The following is a 16315-nucleotide window of genomic DNA, read 5'->3' as shown; positions in this document are numbered from 1 at the left end:
AAAATCCAAGCGTTTTGTTGAATTATATTTTCAAAGCATTCTAAGGTTACACTGTATGTCATCAGATTATATTCGGAATTATATATAAACATTCTTGTATTAACTGATACAAGGGATATTTCGTATTGATTTGAAAAAATGCCACAACAGGAAATATCAATGTAAAGATGAGGTAACGAGAAATGGCCGCACTTACAAAATGTTTTGATTATTTCATGTTTTGATTCCAGATATTGTATAGCAAATGGAAAGGAATAAGATGAACATATTCAATTTTAGCCTCATATATACTTGCTTTCAAAAAGATAATACGATTATGAATAAATTTTTACACAAAGTCTTATCAAAATTTAGCATATGCAAATAAATGTTATGTTTATATTTTGACAGAATGCGTAGACAAATACAGTCATTGTATCATGGTTCTGAAGACGACGCTTTGTAAATACAGATACTACAAAGACCTGTGTTGTGAATCATGTCTGGAAGCAGGATTTGTGTGATGGTTATGGTGGCAGATGTGACGTCACCGTAGCATAAAACAAAGGCTTGTGTTGCAAAACATGTTTTGAAGCAGGAGAGGTGTGATGTAAGATATGACGTCATGGTAGAATAAAATCCAGATATGCAAATAATGTTTTGAAGCAAAATTCGCGTAAGGGAAGTGACGTCAGATTAGCATTAATGCTAAAAAGGAAGCATATGAGTGATAAAAGACAACAAATGCTCACCATATTTGACGTCATCCATTAGACAAACACTTAAAAGTGAAATTCAGCTTTTTAACAAATCAACAGTTTTGAGAAAACCGCAGTTATACTCTTAAACCTCAAATACTGAATGTGTAATATTCACAGTGACGGAGATATTGCGTTTATCCCGTGCGCCATTTCAAATATTTTCTAAAATAGAGTGCGCTGTTTAACTTTACTTGTAACATATGGTATGTAAACTCGTGACGTAATCAGCAGTCCTGGTGACATAAACTGCACTAGCGCATTCAATTTCACCGTTAACCAGTGACGTTTATTACATAAACTTGTGACGTTTATAACATGAACGTCATTGTAAAAATGAAAGCAAAATAGCTTCAACATTTCATTGAGTCGTATTTGAAGAGGAAAAATTAATTGGTTTGTGTTTGTGTGAAAATTATTTCACATTATACAGACCTTCTCTGTATATGCATTGTAGTACATTATAAATATCGTATAATTATCATCTATACAGTCCCGCACTCTTGTAGAAGATGTACAGGTGGTGACAAAACCTAAACGAGTTCAGAGACAGTGGAACAACTGGTAAAAAGTGTTGTAAATTCGCAATTTTCATTGAAATATCACGTGTTTGTTTGTGATGCTGTGTTTATAGCATAACAGTTGCAGTGAATTTCATGACACGGTGACATAATAGTTGGCTGGATCAATTTCAGATCCACTCTCCTAATGACAAAGATAACACATATATCAAATCGTTTTAAACCATGAAATAAAATGTGTTTCGTCTCCAGTTTCGAAGAATAGGTATACTTGTATATACGTATATGTTAATAATGTGAAGCTAAAAGTTACTTCGAATTGGTTAATATAACAATGATAGGGTTAACTGATACCAATGTTGACCTCAACTATGGACTATAATTGTAAAATACCAGTTTAGAGAGAAATCTTCATGAAAAAGAGATTAACAGAAAGTCGAACGGATCGACATATTTATAGTTAGTGATACAATCTTCAATACAGTTGAACCTCGTTATCTCGAAGTCGGCGGGACTGTGGGATTTCTTCGAGATATCTGAGTTTCGATTTAGGTAAGTTCGAATTTTAGTGTGAAGTTTGACCGACGCATTACTTCGAATTAAATAGGGTAATCGAGTTAGGAGAGTTCGGGTAAACAAGGTTCAACTGTATTTGTCCAAGAAATGAAAATCATAATTCAAATGATAGGTTTTCGAATTCTGAATTTTGGTATTCATCCGGAATCCAAGGAAATGTCCTTTAAAGTGAAATCAGTTGGAGTAAAAAATATAGAGGTATCACTTAAATTAAAGTGATTTTCATAATGTATTGTTGCGTTAATGACGTCATGGTATACACCGTCAATGTGACGTGACGTCATACTATCTACAGAAGTATACTGGCAGATAAAATTGAATTCTAAAAATGTACATGTGATATATGATTGTAATAACAAACCTTGTAATATTTAATGCAATTCTAATAGTAATTGTGACTTCACCCCATACTCGTTTTACACTTATTTGACTGATTTTAAAACATGTGTTTCTGTTACTCATCTTTCTGTGTGTGTATGTGTGTGTTGTATACATGTAAATAATGGCCATAATTCCAAATATAAACTATGTATCGGTATTGTTCATAATTATTGCTTACAAGACAAATAGCAGGCATTGTCTGTCCTAAAGTTCGGATGTAACAGGGTTATTTGCGGTAGTATCTTATACATTGGAATATAATTCATAGTTAGGTAATGTGAAAGGGGTAATATTTTTTGTTGCTTAATGTTTTTCATTTGACGAGCTCCTTTACCGATTGTTTAAAGTGACATATATCTTAACTGACACTTACATGTGTTTATTTATGTGGATTTTATATCGACTCGAAATAGGGAGAAAATTATCATCACTCGAACAACGACATTGCATGATATAAGATAAATTATAATCGGACCCTTCTTGAATGCTCTACCTTATCATGTCGTGTGGCATTTGGTAAGTATCTACAATTTCAATGGTGTTGATATGATCTAATCCTTTGTGTCAGACATAGATGTACTACAGAATGACATCTTTAGATAATGTATTCATCCGCTGGATTGCAAATGAAGTTCATGTAGAAATCCGCACAATAAACTAGTGCTGGTATTTTTGGACAAAACGATGTATGTGTATATTGTATTATGTCATATTCTATAATGAGTATATGCTGTTGGATAGTATCGTTCTCATGATTGGTGCTATTAAATCTGGTTTTCTAAAATCTGGACGAAAGAGAAATATCACGGAAATACGAGAGCGAGGAAATATGACGTCATGATTCAATATTGTAAGTGAACCGACGATTCGAACCGATAATGATGATAATGTGTCTAAATTTCTGCAGGTAGTGTACTGGATACACCAATATTTCTAATTTCCACAGAATGAAACTTATTGTATTATAATTTTATGATACCTAGATATGAGATAAGTCTATATGTAGACTTAGAACATGACGTCAATTGGGATACATGTATTTCCGTTTTGAAATGTCCATTCCTTAACTTACGGTACGTGTTGTACATATGTTCACCGTTGACAGACCTAAGCCTGCGCTAGCACTCAATATGATTGCACATAGCATGATGATAGAAAAACAGGCAATTAATGTATAGCTATCGTTTAGATATTGAAATAGCGTATTTGTAACACACTTACCATATCAATATATTAAAACTAGGTATTTAATAATTAAATTAAATTAAATTACTTTATTTCATTTCAATTCTGACGAGACATACGTAATTTTCATGAATATATTTCAAAATTAGATCGATAAATAAATAATAAATATAGACACAGAAGATTGAAAATCAATACATCTTATGTCTCAGAGCTAGAATACACTGTTTATTTACCTTTAAAATTTGTTTTGTTGTTGTTGATAAAATATACTTAAAACTCAAGCATGTTTTTGTATCATATTGTATAATTGTATTGTCTTGGTGACAATGAAATATCTTTGCCAGTTTTTTGTAGGTTATATTGCGATAATACGCTTTGTATTAACAGCGCCGCAAACGCAAAAGTCTGAATGTATTTGACGAAAATAAACAAAAGCATTTAAAATAATCCAATAAAAGGTTTTATTTGAAATATGCGTGATGAGTTTCATTTGTTGAATTACTTTTTCAGTATCATATTGAAAAAATTACAAGACAAATACTGAATTTATCGATTAAGAATTTCACGAGATATTGATTTGCAAAAGATTTGGTAACCACCTTCATTCCATACCTCGTCTTTAGAATACACTTGTGGGTACATCTAGACCTTTACCGTCTTGTAACTCCAAATCATTCAAAACCCATGTTTATTGCATTTTTTTGACGGGAAGTTGAATGTAATACAAACAAAACTAAGTCATCAAAGTTGGATTTTGAATTGTTATTAATTTCGTGTAAATCTGACAACGATGCCAATGTTGAAACAATGTGAAAGCGCATTTCATTTTAAACTTTGATTGTCCTAATTATGAACAATGAAGAAGTTTTTTATTTCATAATTTTGAAAATGTTGCTCTTTTAAAACCCAGACATACATTTTTTCAGGAAATAATCATCTTCATATGTATTCCGATTTCGGATGCCAAAATAATTTTCTGGTAATATACAAGGAGTAAGGGGAATTTATCCAGACGATACCACAGTAAGGGGAATTTATCCAAACTTTTTCACAGTAAGGATAATTTATCCAGACTTTATCACAGTAAGGAGAATTTATCCAGAAGATATCACAGTAAGGAGAATTTATCCAGACGATATCACAGTAAGGAGAATTTATCCAGATTTTATCACAGTAAGGAGAATTTATCCAGACGATACCACAGTAAGGGGAATTTATCCAGACTTTATCACAGTAAGGAGAATTTATGCAGACGATATCACAGTAAGGAGAATTTATGCAGACGATATCACAGTAAGGAGAATTTATCCAGACTTTATCACAGTAAGGAGAATTTATGCAGACGATATCACAGTAAGGAGAATTTATGCAGACGATATCACAGTAAGGAGAATTTATCCAAACTTTATCACAGTAAGGAGAATTTATCCAAACTTTATCACAGTAAGGAGAATTTATCCAGATTTTATCACAGTAAGGAGAATTTATCCAGATGATACCACAGTAATGGGAATTTATCCAAACATTATCACAGTAAGGAGAATTTATCCAGACTTTATCACAGTAAGGAGAATTTATGCAGACGATATCACAGTAAGGAGAATTTATCCAAACTTTATTACAGTAAGGAGAATTTATGCAGACGATATCACAGTAAGGAGAATTTATGCAAACTTTATCACATTAAGGAGAATTTATCCAAACTTTATCACAGTGAGGAGAATTTATGCAGACGATATCACAGTAAGGAGAATTTATCCAGACGATATCACAGTAAGGGGAATTTATCTAGACGATATCACAGTAAGGAGAATTTATCCAGACGATACCACAGTAAGGAGAATTTATCCAAACTTTATCACAGTAAGGAGAATTTATCTAGACGATCTCACAGTAAGGAGAATTTATGCAGACGATATCACAGTAAGGAGAATTTATGCAGACGATATCACAGTAAGGAGAATTTATGCAGACGATATCACAGTAAGGAGAATTTATGCAGACGATATCACAGGAAGGAGAATTTATGCAGACGATATCACAGTAAGGATAATTTATCTAGACGATATCACAGTAAGGAGAATTTATCCAGACGATATCACAGTAAGGAGAATTTATCCAGACGATATCACAGTAAGGAGAATTTATCTAGACGATATCACAGTAAGGAGAATTTATCCAGACGATATCACAGTAAGGAGAATTTATCTAGACGATATCACAGTAAGGGGAATTTATCTAGACGATATCACAGTAAGGAGAATTTATCAAGACGATATCACATGTAGCGTGGCAACGCTGTTGGTTTGGGGAATTATACTCAGACTTGGCTGATCGAGGACAACACGTCCCAGCTCTGTTTATCCATTTTATTCTCTCGTTGAAAAAAATTACAAAACCGGTCACAGAAATAATCCGGAAACAATAAAATCTGGAAAACTCACTATGAAGGGAGACAACTCGTACTGTCTTATAGCATGATCATCCGCCTAGCCATATCATAACCATAACACACAATACGAATTAATATAAGCGATTCCTCCCGTGCTTATTTAGTTGTTTAGTTATTTAGAAGCTGCCGAAAAATATTTCATTGACAACCTCATCAGACAATTCGTCACTGAGGTACGTGAGCCATTGTATTTAAAAATGCATTCACATTGACATTGTGCCGAAACCCGAAAAATTGAATTAGCTCGTGGCGGTTGAAGTACAAACTAAACACTATATCTCTAATATAAGGGTTCGATAATGACATTCAAAAGATATAAAGGTATTTGCGATGTTTCTGTGATTAAATGATATTGTATTTCTAAGGTTCAGTAGGTAATAGTGGTAGAGACTATCGATATGCCAAAGCGGTAACGCATGCAACACAGTGAAGATGAGACCTATAAGTTACCGTAGTTTCACACTAACGCTTCATAAATAGTTATCATGGTAGTGTCTAGTTTGACCGTTATCTTAAACGTGGACATGACATTCAAGATAAGAACCAGAAACGTGGACACAGAAATCGGAGACTAGCCGATGGTATTACTTAATACACACAAACAAGCTGCCAATTTTGTCAATGGTTCTTATCATTGTGTTTACATGTCCATTTAGTAATAGACCTTATCTATAAATATACCACGGAAAAACTGTCCTTAGCATGCAACATAATCAGGTAACTATATAGATTACTGAAATTTTCTATATACATTTTACTTATGATATGAATATAATTTTTAGGAATAATATATCATTGTTTTCTTTTTTTTTCTTAGTCACAATTAAGAGGTGTTTCGGACAGAAAATTAGTCTATCTGCATATGTCTATATATAGATTAAATCGACTTTTCCTATAAACGCATATACATATATACCCCTCTCTTTCATATCATCCACGTGGTAAACTGGTCACGACAATTACAGTAAGTCCTTATTGTTAAAAATAATTGTGGCCTTTCTGCCCTTGTATTAATTTAGTTACTTTTCTCTCTCAAATTCGTGTAAAGCGAAATAGATTGACATATTGCGAACAATAGATATGGAGTGCTCTTTACAAGGAATATAACACGATACTTGTAAGTTATAATATCAGTGTTACATGTTGCTTTCGTAAGAACTGACATTGTTGTGAAGGATTGTATATATAATAAGAACACACAGTTTCTGTACTTTTTTATATTGTTAGTATTTATCAGTTTTTGAAACCTGTTTGGTATTGACCACAACTATGTATCTTTGTACGCTATTCTTAAGTGTTGAAGTGATATACAATCAAACATGTAGCGAAAGTGATCACCAATTTGTTGACTTCTAATTATTATCATTTTACGTCTGTGGGGTCAATTTTGTTCCGTCTTCCAGTCACACTCATGCATCAATGCTTTGTATTTCGCTATTTACAAATTATCTGAGTAGTACGAGAAATGATAATTTTCTTTACATTTTCTAACACAATAAGAGACATATATACATCACTCTCCAAAATCTGTAACAGACTTCGAATACATGTTTCAGTTGGGTAATATTAAATTATGTGGCATGTATAGCTTTTACAAATGTTTCTCAGACCACACTTGCTGAAACGATAACTTGAAAGTTTTATGAATTATTTTAGATAAGCATATTTAGAATGGAGCACAGGAAACGCATAGGTCAACCTATCAAACGTCTATTCCTATAGATCTTGTGTTGATGGAAAATACTACCACCTGTAAATTTTCTGCTTCAGTGATGATTTTTCTTACTGCTTTACTGCTGATCCATACAGTATTTCCAGGTAAATGAATGCAATTCAACAAATAATTATTTATAAAACAATAGTTACCTTTTGAGTTAGTCAGATCCGGAGACGGTTCTGTTATTAGTTTCTACCTCCGAATGGTTATGCCGAATGTGTGTTATTCATGGAAAATCTTGTATTTCCTTAATGAAGTTGTAATATTACATCGCACCGTTTAAGCTAAATCGAAGCTGCCATCTTGAGGGAAAATTTTTTGGTTAAAAAGTATATTAAACAGCTTTTCACACCCACACACACACCCACACCCCCCACCTCCCCCCACACACACCACACACACCACACACACACACACACACACACACACACACACACACACACACACACACACCCTCACACACACACACACACACACACACACACACACACACACACACACACACACACACCCTCACACACACACACACACACACACACACACACACACACACACACACACACACACACACACACACACACACACACACACATCGGCCAAGTACTTCATGAATATTAGAGGTACTTAACAAACGGTGACAAAAACCTGGAACTATTGGTTTGACCACATTATCGATCTTGATAGCCAAGATCAATTAACCATCAGACTATCTCGTTTAAAATTAAACCAATGATGTAGGGGAAAATTAGTTGAATTGCCTCATATAATTATTGACCATGCTTATAACCCGATATACAGAACAATCTTCCCTGGAGCAAACATGACCGACAGGTAAAAAGACGATGGCCACCACGACATCGTGCAGAGGATCGTTAGAAGATGGTCAGTTTATATAAAGGCTAGCTGTACACAACCACATTTCGTCCAATAATGACTTGTGTATCCATGCTTCGATAAACTAATACAGGTCTAACGAAAGCCCATCGGTCTGCCTTGTCCGGTTATAACAGAAGTGTCACGGGGATGCTTCAGAAACGCAATTAGAGCAGTCTCATTGAACGCAGAATTCAGATCTAGCAAGTCATGCATTACAAATTTATCAATGGCCTCATCGACATCAGACAGTGCACTCGCCTTTTACCGAAGCGACAGGGGTTCGATTCTCCAATCGGACGTGGAAAGGCATCCTTCCCGATCACAAGGATTTTCTCCGGTACCCTAATTTCCAATGACAAGATTAGAGTAATTAATACAGACTTGTAGCTTGTTTCGGAATTGTTGTGAAATGGATACTGTTTTGACATTTATATATACATGTAAAACAGGAATGGGAATGGTGCAAGAAGAAGAAGAAGAAGAAGAAGAAGAAGAAGAAGAAGAAGAAGAAGAAGAAGAAGAAGAAGAAGAAGAAGAAGAAAAAGAAGAAGAAGAAGAAGAAGAAGAAGATAGAGGAGGAATTAAAGTATGGGTTGTTGCAAGTCCATGGTTATTCCTACATAAAAGAAACTTAATCTGATATGCGATGTTTTTATTGTAACTGCATCTTGAACTTTTCTCACTTATAAATAATGATACCACAGACCAGAAATACGGTTAGCTAATATGGAAAACAATATTTTGAATGGCGTGGCTTAAGATACAGAAAAATCTTACTCAAAAGGTAGCTATTGGGTATAATAAAATAAGATTTATGAAAAAAATGAATAAATAAATCAGGACTGAATGATGAAAATGTTAAAACCTTTACGAAATGACCTTTTCAATCTAATGCTTTTTTTATGTCATTTTCATGTTTAAACATTAATTGTTTTACTAGCCACAAACCTTTTGTTGGATATTATCAATATTGGCTGACGCGCTGCCGAAGGTTCAGCACCTTCGGGAATATGATGCTTTAAGGCGTACTTATTTTCAAATGTTAACGTTGTTGATGTACATGTTTCATTCCTAACTGAAGCCTTGCCTCTTAAACTTTTTATATGATGACAGTTTCTTCTGATGGTCCGCAGTGTTTTTCCTGCTCGTTCGTTTCACGTCTAGAGTTCTGCGACACCTACACTCAGTGTGCGGAGGGTGAGGTAAAAATAATTCTAACAAATAAAAAGTGTGGATACATGAATATCTTTATTCTCAAAAGATCATAATTAAGGGGACAACAATGGTGTCTAAGACGTGTGTGTAAAATAATCACCAATACTAAATTATCGGATTATTAGAATACAAATTAATCTAGCGAAGCTACATGATGTAATGAACTAACTGAGATACGTAGTGTAAATCATCATACTGGCATATGATGGAATACCCATGATAATAAGGGCAGTTTGTTGATGTACCTTCTCAACTTTCGAATTCAAACTACTTTACCCATAATTCTCAAGGACAATGTATATTCCAGTACTGGTAAAATGAACATTTGAAAAATTCTGAAAGAACATCACGTGAAAGTACATGTAGATGCTCATCATTTAACTTAAGATATTACTCAATGTTTGCGATGATCAGTAAAGTTTCCGAATTTAAATTCTTAATTTCCAAAAATTCTACATATTAATGAGAAATAAATAGTACAAACACAGTAAAATGCTTTTCTAGCCAGAAAAATTATGCACATGAAATATTATACGACTTTATATATCCAAATATATCCATAAAGAGGGAATTGACAATAAAACAATAGTAGAAATGCTTTAAGATAATTCTTTCAAAGACATTTCCAACAATGGATAGGGGGGAAATTGGCTTTTAGTGCACTGTTAATGGTGTCAACTCATAGATAACATGGTATGGCCTTTTCTATGGTATGTAAAAACATCTTTATTTAATGCAACGCCTTTTATGTTACAGCGATGCCTTGTTCAAAAAATACGAACGCATAACGGTCATAATCAATTCACTTCAAGCTGTGTCCATAATCAGGTAGGTAAATGTATATGAGGTACCTGCACCCTCCCCAACCCCAATTTTTGTAACAAATATCAGCTAAATTAGAGGGCGGTACAAAAACACTATTGTCTTATTTTCTGTTAACTTCGCTTTACCAATACATGGCTAGAAAGTAGCGTTTTCTTGAAAAAAAAAATCACTTAAAAATACCTAAAACTTAAAAAAGTAAACTATCGGTGTAAGAAAACGAACATGGTATTATCAGTCGATGTACCAGATACATCAGACAAACATCGATATATGTAACAATTACCTATAAATACACATATTAATTAATATGGAACTACTACAGGTGTGATGACAATGTTTACTGATTATGCATGCAACCATGTTTTTCATAACTTTTGCATTTTAACAACATTAAACATGTTCATGTTCCCTTTTTATATAACAACGCTACTTTCACTTGAAAAATGATACAAGTTTTGTGACAGCAACTTCATCATACTAAATGTAAGCAGCATGAGTCATTGATATACTTTGAAAGCATCAGGATTTAAGTAATGGATTTTGTTGGTAGAGTTGTACTTTGGACAGCAGCTCCAAACCGTCCTCCGGAGATTCGACACCCTATGGTCAGGTGACTTGTGTGGAATGTTGTGACGGAGATATGTGTAACAACAAGGGGTGCGGTGACCCAGGTTTGTACTTTTGTGGATTGTAAAGGTTGTATTTCTCACAATACGTAGGTGTATGTTAGGTCAAATATAATCGGAATGAGTTCAGGTTTCAAGCGTGAAAAACAAGAAGCAACTCTTGAGTGGTATGGAAGCCGTCAAAGCAATTGCTGTCATCTGTCCAATCGGTGGGGATCTCTGTCTACCCCCTGGTAGGCTAGTTGGTTGGTACAAGTTTGCGTCTCTTAACCTCGTCCTATTTCTTGGCATTGTCTCACCGACGAACATCACTGTTCTGGCGACGTGATCTCTAACCCTAAACTCAAAACACATTGTATCCCTATGACAACCAATGCCTTGACATGGTGAACCCTTGTTGGCTCATACTATATACGTTACCTAACTCTGGAGTTACATACTTCTGACTTGTCCGAGAACAGTGTACTTGTATCCTATATCATAAGCCTTGTAATGTTCAAAGAGAGTCAGTCTTGTTGCGAGATACACTGTAACGAAGTTTGTTTAAAGAAAGACAGGATGATGTCATAAGATAGCAGCTCTAACCACTGCAAATATAGTTGTTTAACATTCTAGATATTTTAATATAGAATAACGGTTAAAATTAACCCTGTCCCTGACCAACTAAGCTATTACGTTACTGGAAAACGCTTAAAGTATACAGTATTTTGTTAAACAAGCAAATGTGCATTTGCATATATTTGGATTTTTTCACAAACGTTTAAAACAACTATGTGTTGTTTTTTTTTCATAACATTCTTTTAAAAAAAGAACTCCGCGGCAATAACAGATCAGTTTTGTAGTATACCGTTGTAATAAGTTTCCTCCCTTTTATAGGCAAAGTTGTTAAAGCGAAATATCTGTTAAACGTGCGATTGAATTCTCAGTTATACTTTGATTACGCCAAATGATGATTCCATTTACTGCTTTAAGTGTATTTTGAATTTGATAAAAATCATTTTGATATTTTGTTAAAAAAGATGAAATAAATAGAAAAAATCAGCGATCTGTATTATGATGTGTCTTTTTTAAAATTCATTATTTTTGTTTTTGATATTATTTCTGTAGGCCCACCTGCTCGTGAATTACGTGGACCGTATTGTTACCAATGTCAACATATGGCTGATCCTACAGAGTGCGAGCGACTTACCATCTGTAACTCTAACGAGGTAAGAAAATAGTCAATCCAAAACAGATGTTAGAATAAACGCTTATTATAGTGGTGATCTTTACTTTCGTTTTTCGTATCAAATACATTTCGCAACGATATAATTGCTCTCATTGCAGTTTTTGATTGTCGCTAATATAGAATTATTCCTCATTGCAGTTTTTTGATTGCCGTTAATATAAAATTATTGCGCTTATGCTAATTTGTGATGGGGCTGTTTTGTTAACATGTAAATTATATTGCGTTACAATTTTAAAAAGTGTGTCAGTCAAAATAAGTACCATTATATTATCAACAGTAATATATACGAAAACATTGTCAGGGTCAACGTGGACAATGTCTTGTCGGAAGTCATTCGAGTATTTCCTGCAATCTGTACACGAGTCAGGAACCACCCAAAACGACAATTAAGTTCACATTACAACGGAAAATGTCCGTATTGATACAGATAATCGTTACTCCATGGAAAAATGATTGAGCAGGCTCATTCAGGACATGTTTAAACCCGGGAGTCATAAGTTATTTTTAAAATTAATGCTATCATCAAGCATACTGTCACAAAAATAAGTCGTTATCATTTTTATATAGTGTGGATACTGCTTACTGAGCTCATGAAATTAGTCAATTACATAATGTTGAAAAAAATTATCACGCAATCAAACGATCTTTTATACGTTTTCGGTTCAAGATAGTTTTTTTTTATCTTAAATAAACGCAGTGAAATTATTTTGAGACTTATTCATTAATCATAGATTATGAAATGATACAGAACTGTGTGGAATGTACACAAACTGTTTGTAGGAAGATGTAAATTTCATTACAATATGATGCTGTTTCACGTGCATATTCAGGTGTGCAGCATAGACGAATCCGTCTCTTTCGGACACCAATACACAAGTGGATGCAAGCGGAAACCGGTAAAAAACAACACGTTTTCATAATGTATAATACAAATGTCTTATTCATTTCTAACCTGAATTAATTTACATATCAAATTTGCCTCCATACAAATATTTGAATAAAAATATTACAGATGTAACTTAATTTTTGATGTGAACTTATCGGACAAAAGTAACAAAGGAATATTGTTAAATTTCTGTCTAAAACAGTTAATATACGTCGTTTGAATATTAAAAGGAATGCACTGGGGAGCATATAATTTTTGGCCGGTCTTTGGAGTTCAATCCTCGAGATTTCCAGCTCTGCCATACCTGCTGCTCCATCGACTTCTGTAACAGGGACTGCCAGCACCTGCACGAGAACGGTAACACAATCACGTGCATTTCATCAGCGATGACACTTTTTAATGTATAGGTCAATGATAATTCATGTAGAATGGTAAGGAGATACGAAAATTGTATACATATGAATATCGTACTAAAATGTATTTGTACTGAACGACAATATCGTCACAATACATAGATAAGCAGACATAATCAGATAGTAAATCCATGCTTCAAATTTGCAAGAAAATGTACCGGGGTTGCAGAGAGCAAAACGTATGTAACCCTTTAATATTCAAGGATGGCTGAACTAGCCCTGTTGGTCAAAGTTGTTACCAAGCCTGGTTTATGCTGAAGGGGTAAGTTGGAATCAAATGCTTGGTACTGTCTGTGTGTGTAGCCTTCAGTATGCCGTAGTTTTCGCCGAACTATCTGAATTCACATAAACGTGGACGTCCAACATAAGAAACTGCATTCAACTGATCTTTACATGGTAAACTCGATAGATGGATTAATGTTGTAGATGCGATGGATGCATCTACCGATTCCCCTGATATAATTTGAACAGAGGTATTATCTATCATGCGTATCTGAACCAGACAGATGGAGAAACCACAGTTATTGAGATAACTCGTAACCTCTGTGAAGAGACAGTTGATCCTATTCCGAATTCGTCGTGATGTTGATATATATTTCATTTGAACGAGAAAGAAGTGGTAGTGAGACAGAATTTCAATAAAATGGAAACCTGCTCTGCTGTCATGGCATTTCTCTTTCAAACTGTAACCTGAATCAAGTCTACTTCTAATGAATGTTTTACAAGGGTACTCTTAACTCATATCGTAAGACCAAGTCTTCCTGCATTTTATGATAGCTACTTTCATATGTAGTAAACCAAACTGAAGAGTATTAGTTTATATTTCAAATCAAGATGTGATATCATGGACTGACTGGGGTTCTTGGAGCTCGTGTTCAGCTAGGTGTTCTCAACAAGGTTCACAGAGCCGAGCCAGGTTCTGCCGAAGTCCCCAAGGAGATATATATTCCCAGGGCTGTGATGGGCTTTCTAGCGAAATCCGCAACTGTACGAATGGCCTTTGTACAGGTACCTAGCGGTTACTATCTTAGTTATATTACAAGAGTAGTCTTTCAACTGATTGGCAGTTATTTCTAAAAAATATTGCCGAACTGCGATAAATATCATTGAGATATATTTCTACAATTTGACAAAATCGATCTAGTTTTCAAATGTTTAACGTCAAACATTTAACCCTCAGAATTCAATACTGGTATACCAGAAAGTGCACCTATAACAAAAATAAATGGTGTATCATATGTTATTTTTTCAACACGATAAGACCAGTATTCCTTAAAATAAATAAAATAAAAAAAACAAAGAAAGTGCTATCATATACGAATGTTTGCAACATATCTTAGTGTACGAATATGTATATGTTTTTCTTATCCTTAAAGGATGTGATCAGTTGTATGAAAGCGGGGTTCAAAACTCCGGCCTCTATACAATAGCCCCAGCAGGAGACGATCGGACATTTCGAGTTGCCTGTGACATGAACGATACAAAAGAAAATGGCGGCTGGACAATCTTACAACATAGAAAGGAAGGCAACGTCAATTTCTCTCGAAATTGGGCTGACTACGTTGCAGGATTTGGGGATCTAGATGGGGACTTCTGGCTAGGCCTGGAATATATTCATATGTTGACATCACATGGGGTCAATCTCATCATTGACATGGTTTCAGAGGCTGGTGAACTGTACCGTTATACATATGAGGATTTCAAAGTAAATAACGCAAGCACGTCCTACCAGTTATCAGTCGGCAATGACACGTCACTGAACTGTACCAGAGGAGGATACGGTCTTCAACTCAACAATGGACATCCTTTTGCTACATATGACAGACCGGATGTAAATAACTGTTCTACTGGTTTCACAACGCACGAACCGGTTTCCGGTTGGTGGTTCTGGAGCTGCACGTTTTTTAATATAAACGGACAGATAGGTCATCCGAATTACGAATGGGGAATGGCGTTAGATTGCCAGGGAGTAACAGTCATGCTGAAAGAAACAACAATGAAAATAAAGAATACTGACATTTAAGATTCTGTTTTTCGGGTGTCGTAATAATATATCCTCCACTTTCGGTAACAAGTATTCCGTTTCCGGTATCAGCATTTCAAGCTAACACTCTCATCATTATTTTGATTCATTGATAGATAACAACAATTTCAAGGTATCGTCCTGCTTTATAGCAGACTTCATGATATCGAATTTCATATTTGTTGAACCAGTAAGAAATTTAACATAATACGCATTAAGTATTCATATAAGTAAAGACAACAAAAATTGAAAACAAGTCAAACGCTTTTATAAAGAATCACAAAGGCAAATAAATCTTCGATACTGGAAACATTTTAATACAAAAAATCAAGGCTCCTGAAAAAGTACAAGACAAATAAGACCATTAATAAATAATTATGGCCAACCCAAATTAGTAATTTCACGTTTTCGAATGAGAACAAGGCAATGTTTCTCATTGAAATAACTATATATGATGACGACAGCAAAACTTCCCCAAAATTTTCATCAACCTGAATCTTTCGAAACCCCATAATTCTCTTTGATTTTCATGGACGTATTTTTCACGAAATTGTCATAACAAAATATAGGTATCTTTGTTTACTTTACTCTCATAACATGAGAACGAAGGCTTCCTTTCAGGATAGAATGGGGAATAGTGATGTATACAGG

The 16315-nt window shown here is 34.5% G+C and overlaps 2 protein-coding genes across 2 annotated transcripts in view; both read left to right on the top strand.

Annotated features, from left to right (window-relative positions):
• LOC132561153 (thrombospondin type-1 domain-containing protein 4-like) overlaps nt 1–3874 on the top strand; it is a 59901-nt gene extending 56027 nt beyond the window's left edge. The window contains exon 16 of the mRNA XM_060225880.1: nt 391–3874. Coding sequence (XP_060081863.1) covers nt 391–503 — 113 coding nt within the window. The 3' untranslated portion in view covers nt 504–3874. The remainder of the gene's footprint in view (nt 1–390) is intronic.
• Nucleotides 3875–8414: 4540 nt separating this feature from the next.
• On the top strand, nt 8415–15664 carry LOC132561154 (uncharacterized). Its single transcript, XM_060225881.1, has 9 exons — nt 8415–8454; nt 9562–9650; nt 10420–10491; nt 11039–11159; nt 12222–12322; nt 13173–13238; nt 13459–13585; nt 14476–14649; nt 15018–15664. Exons 1-9 carry the CDS (start codon nt 8415–8417, stop codon nt 15662–15664), a joined length of 1437 nt encoding a protein of 478 aa, XP_060081864.1.
• Nucleotides 15665–16315: the final 651 nt, after the last annotated feature.

Source organism: Ylistrum balloti, unplaced genomic scaffold (assembly GCF_031769215.1).
Source record: "Ylistrum balloti isolate Yb309-2 unplaced genomic scaffold, AGI_CSIRO_Ybal_v1 Utg371156, whole genome shotgun sequence".
Lineage (NCBI taxonomy): Eukaryota > Metazoa > Mollusca > Bivalvia > Pectinida > Pectinidae > Ylistrum > Ylistrum balloti.
Note: the sequence above shows the minus strand (reverse complement) of the source record. Positions and strands in the feature narration are given on the sequence as shown.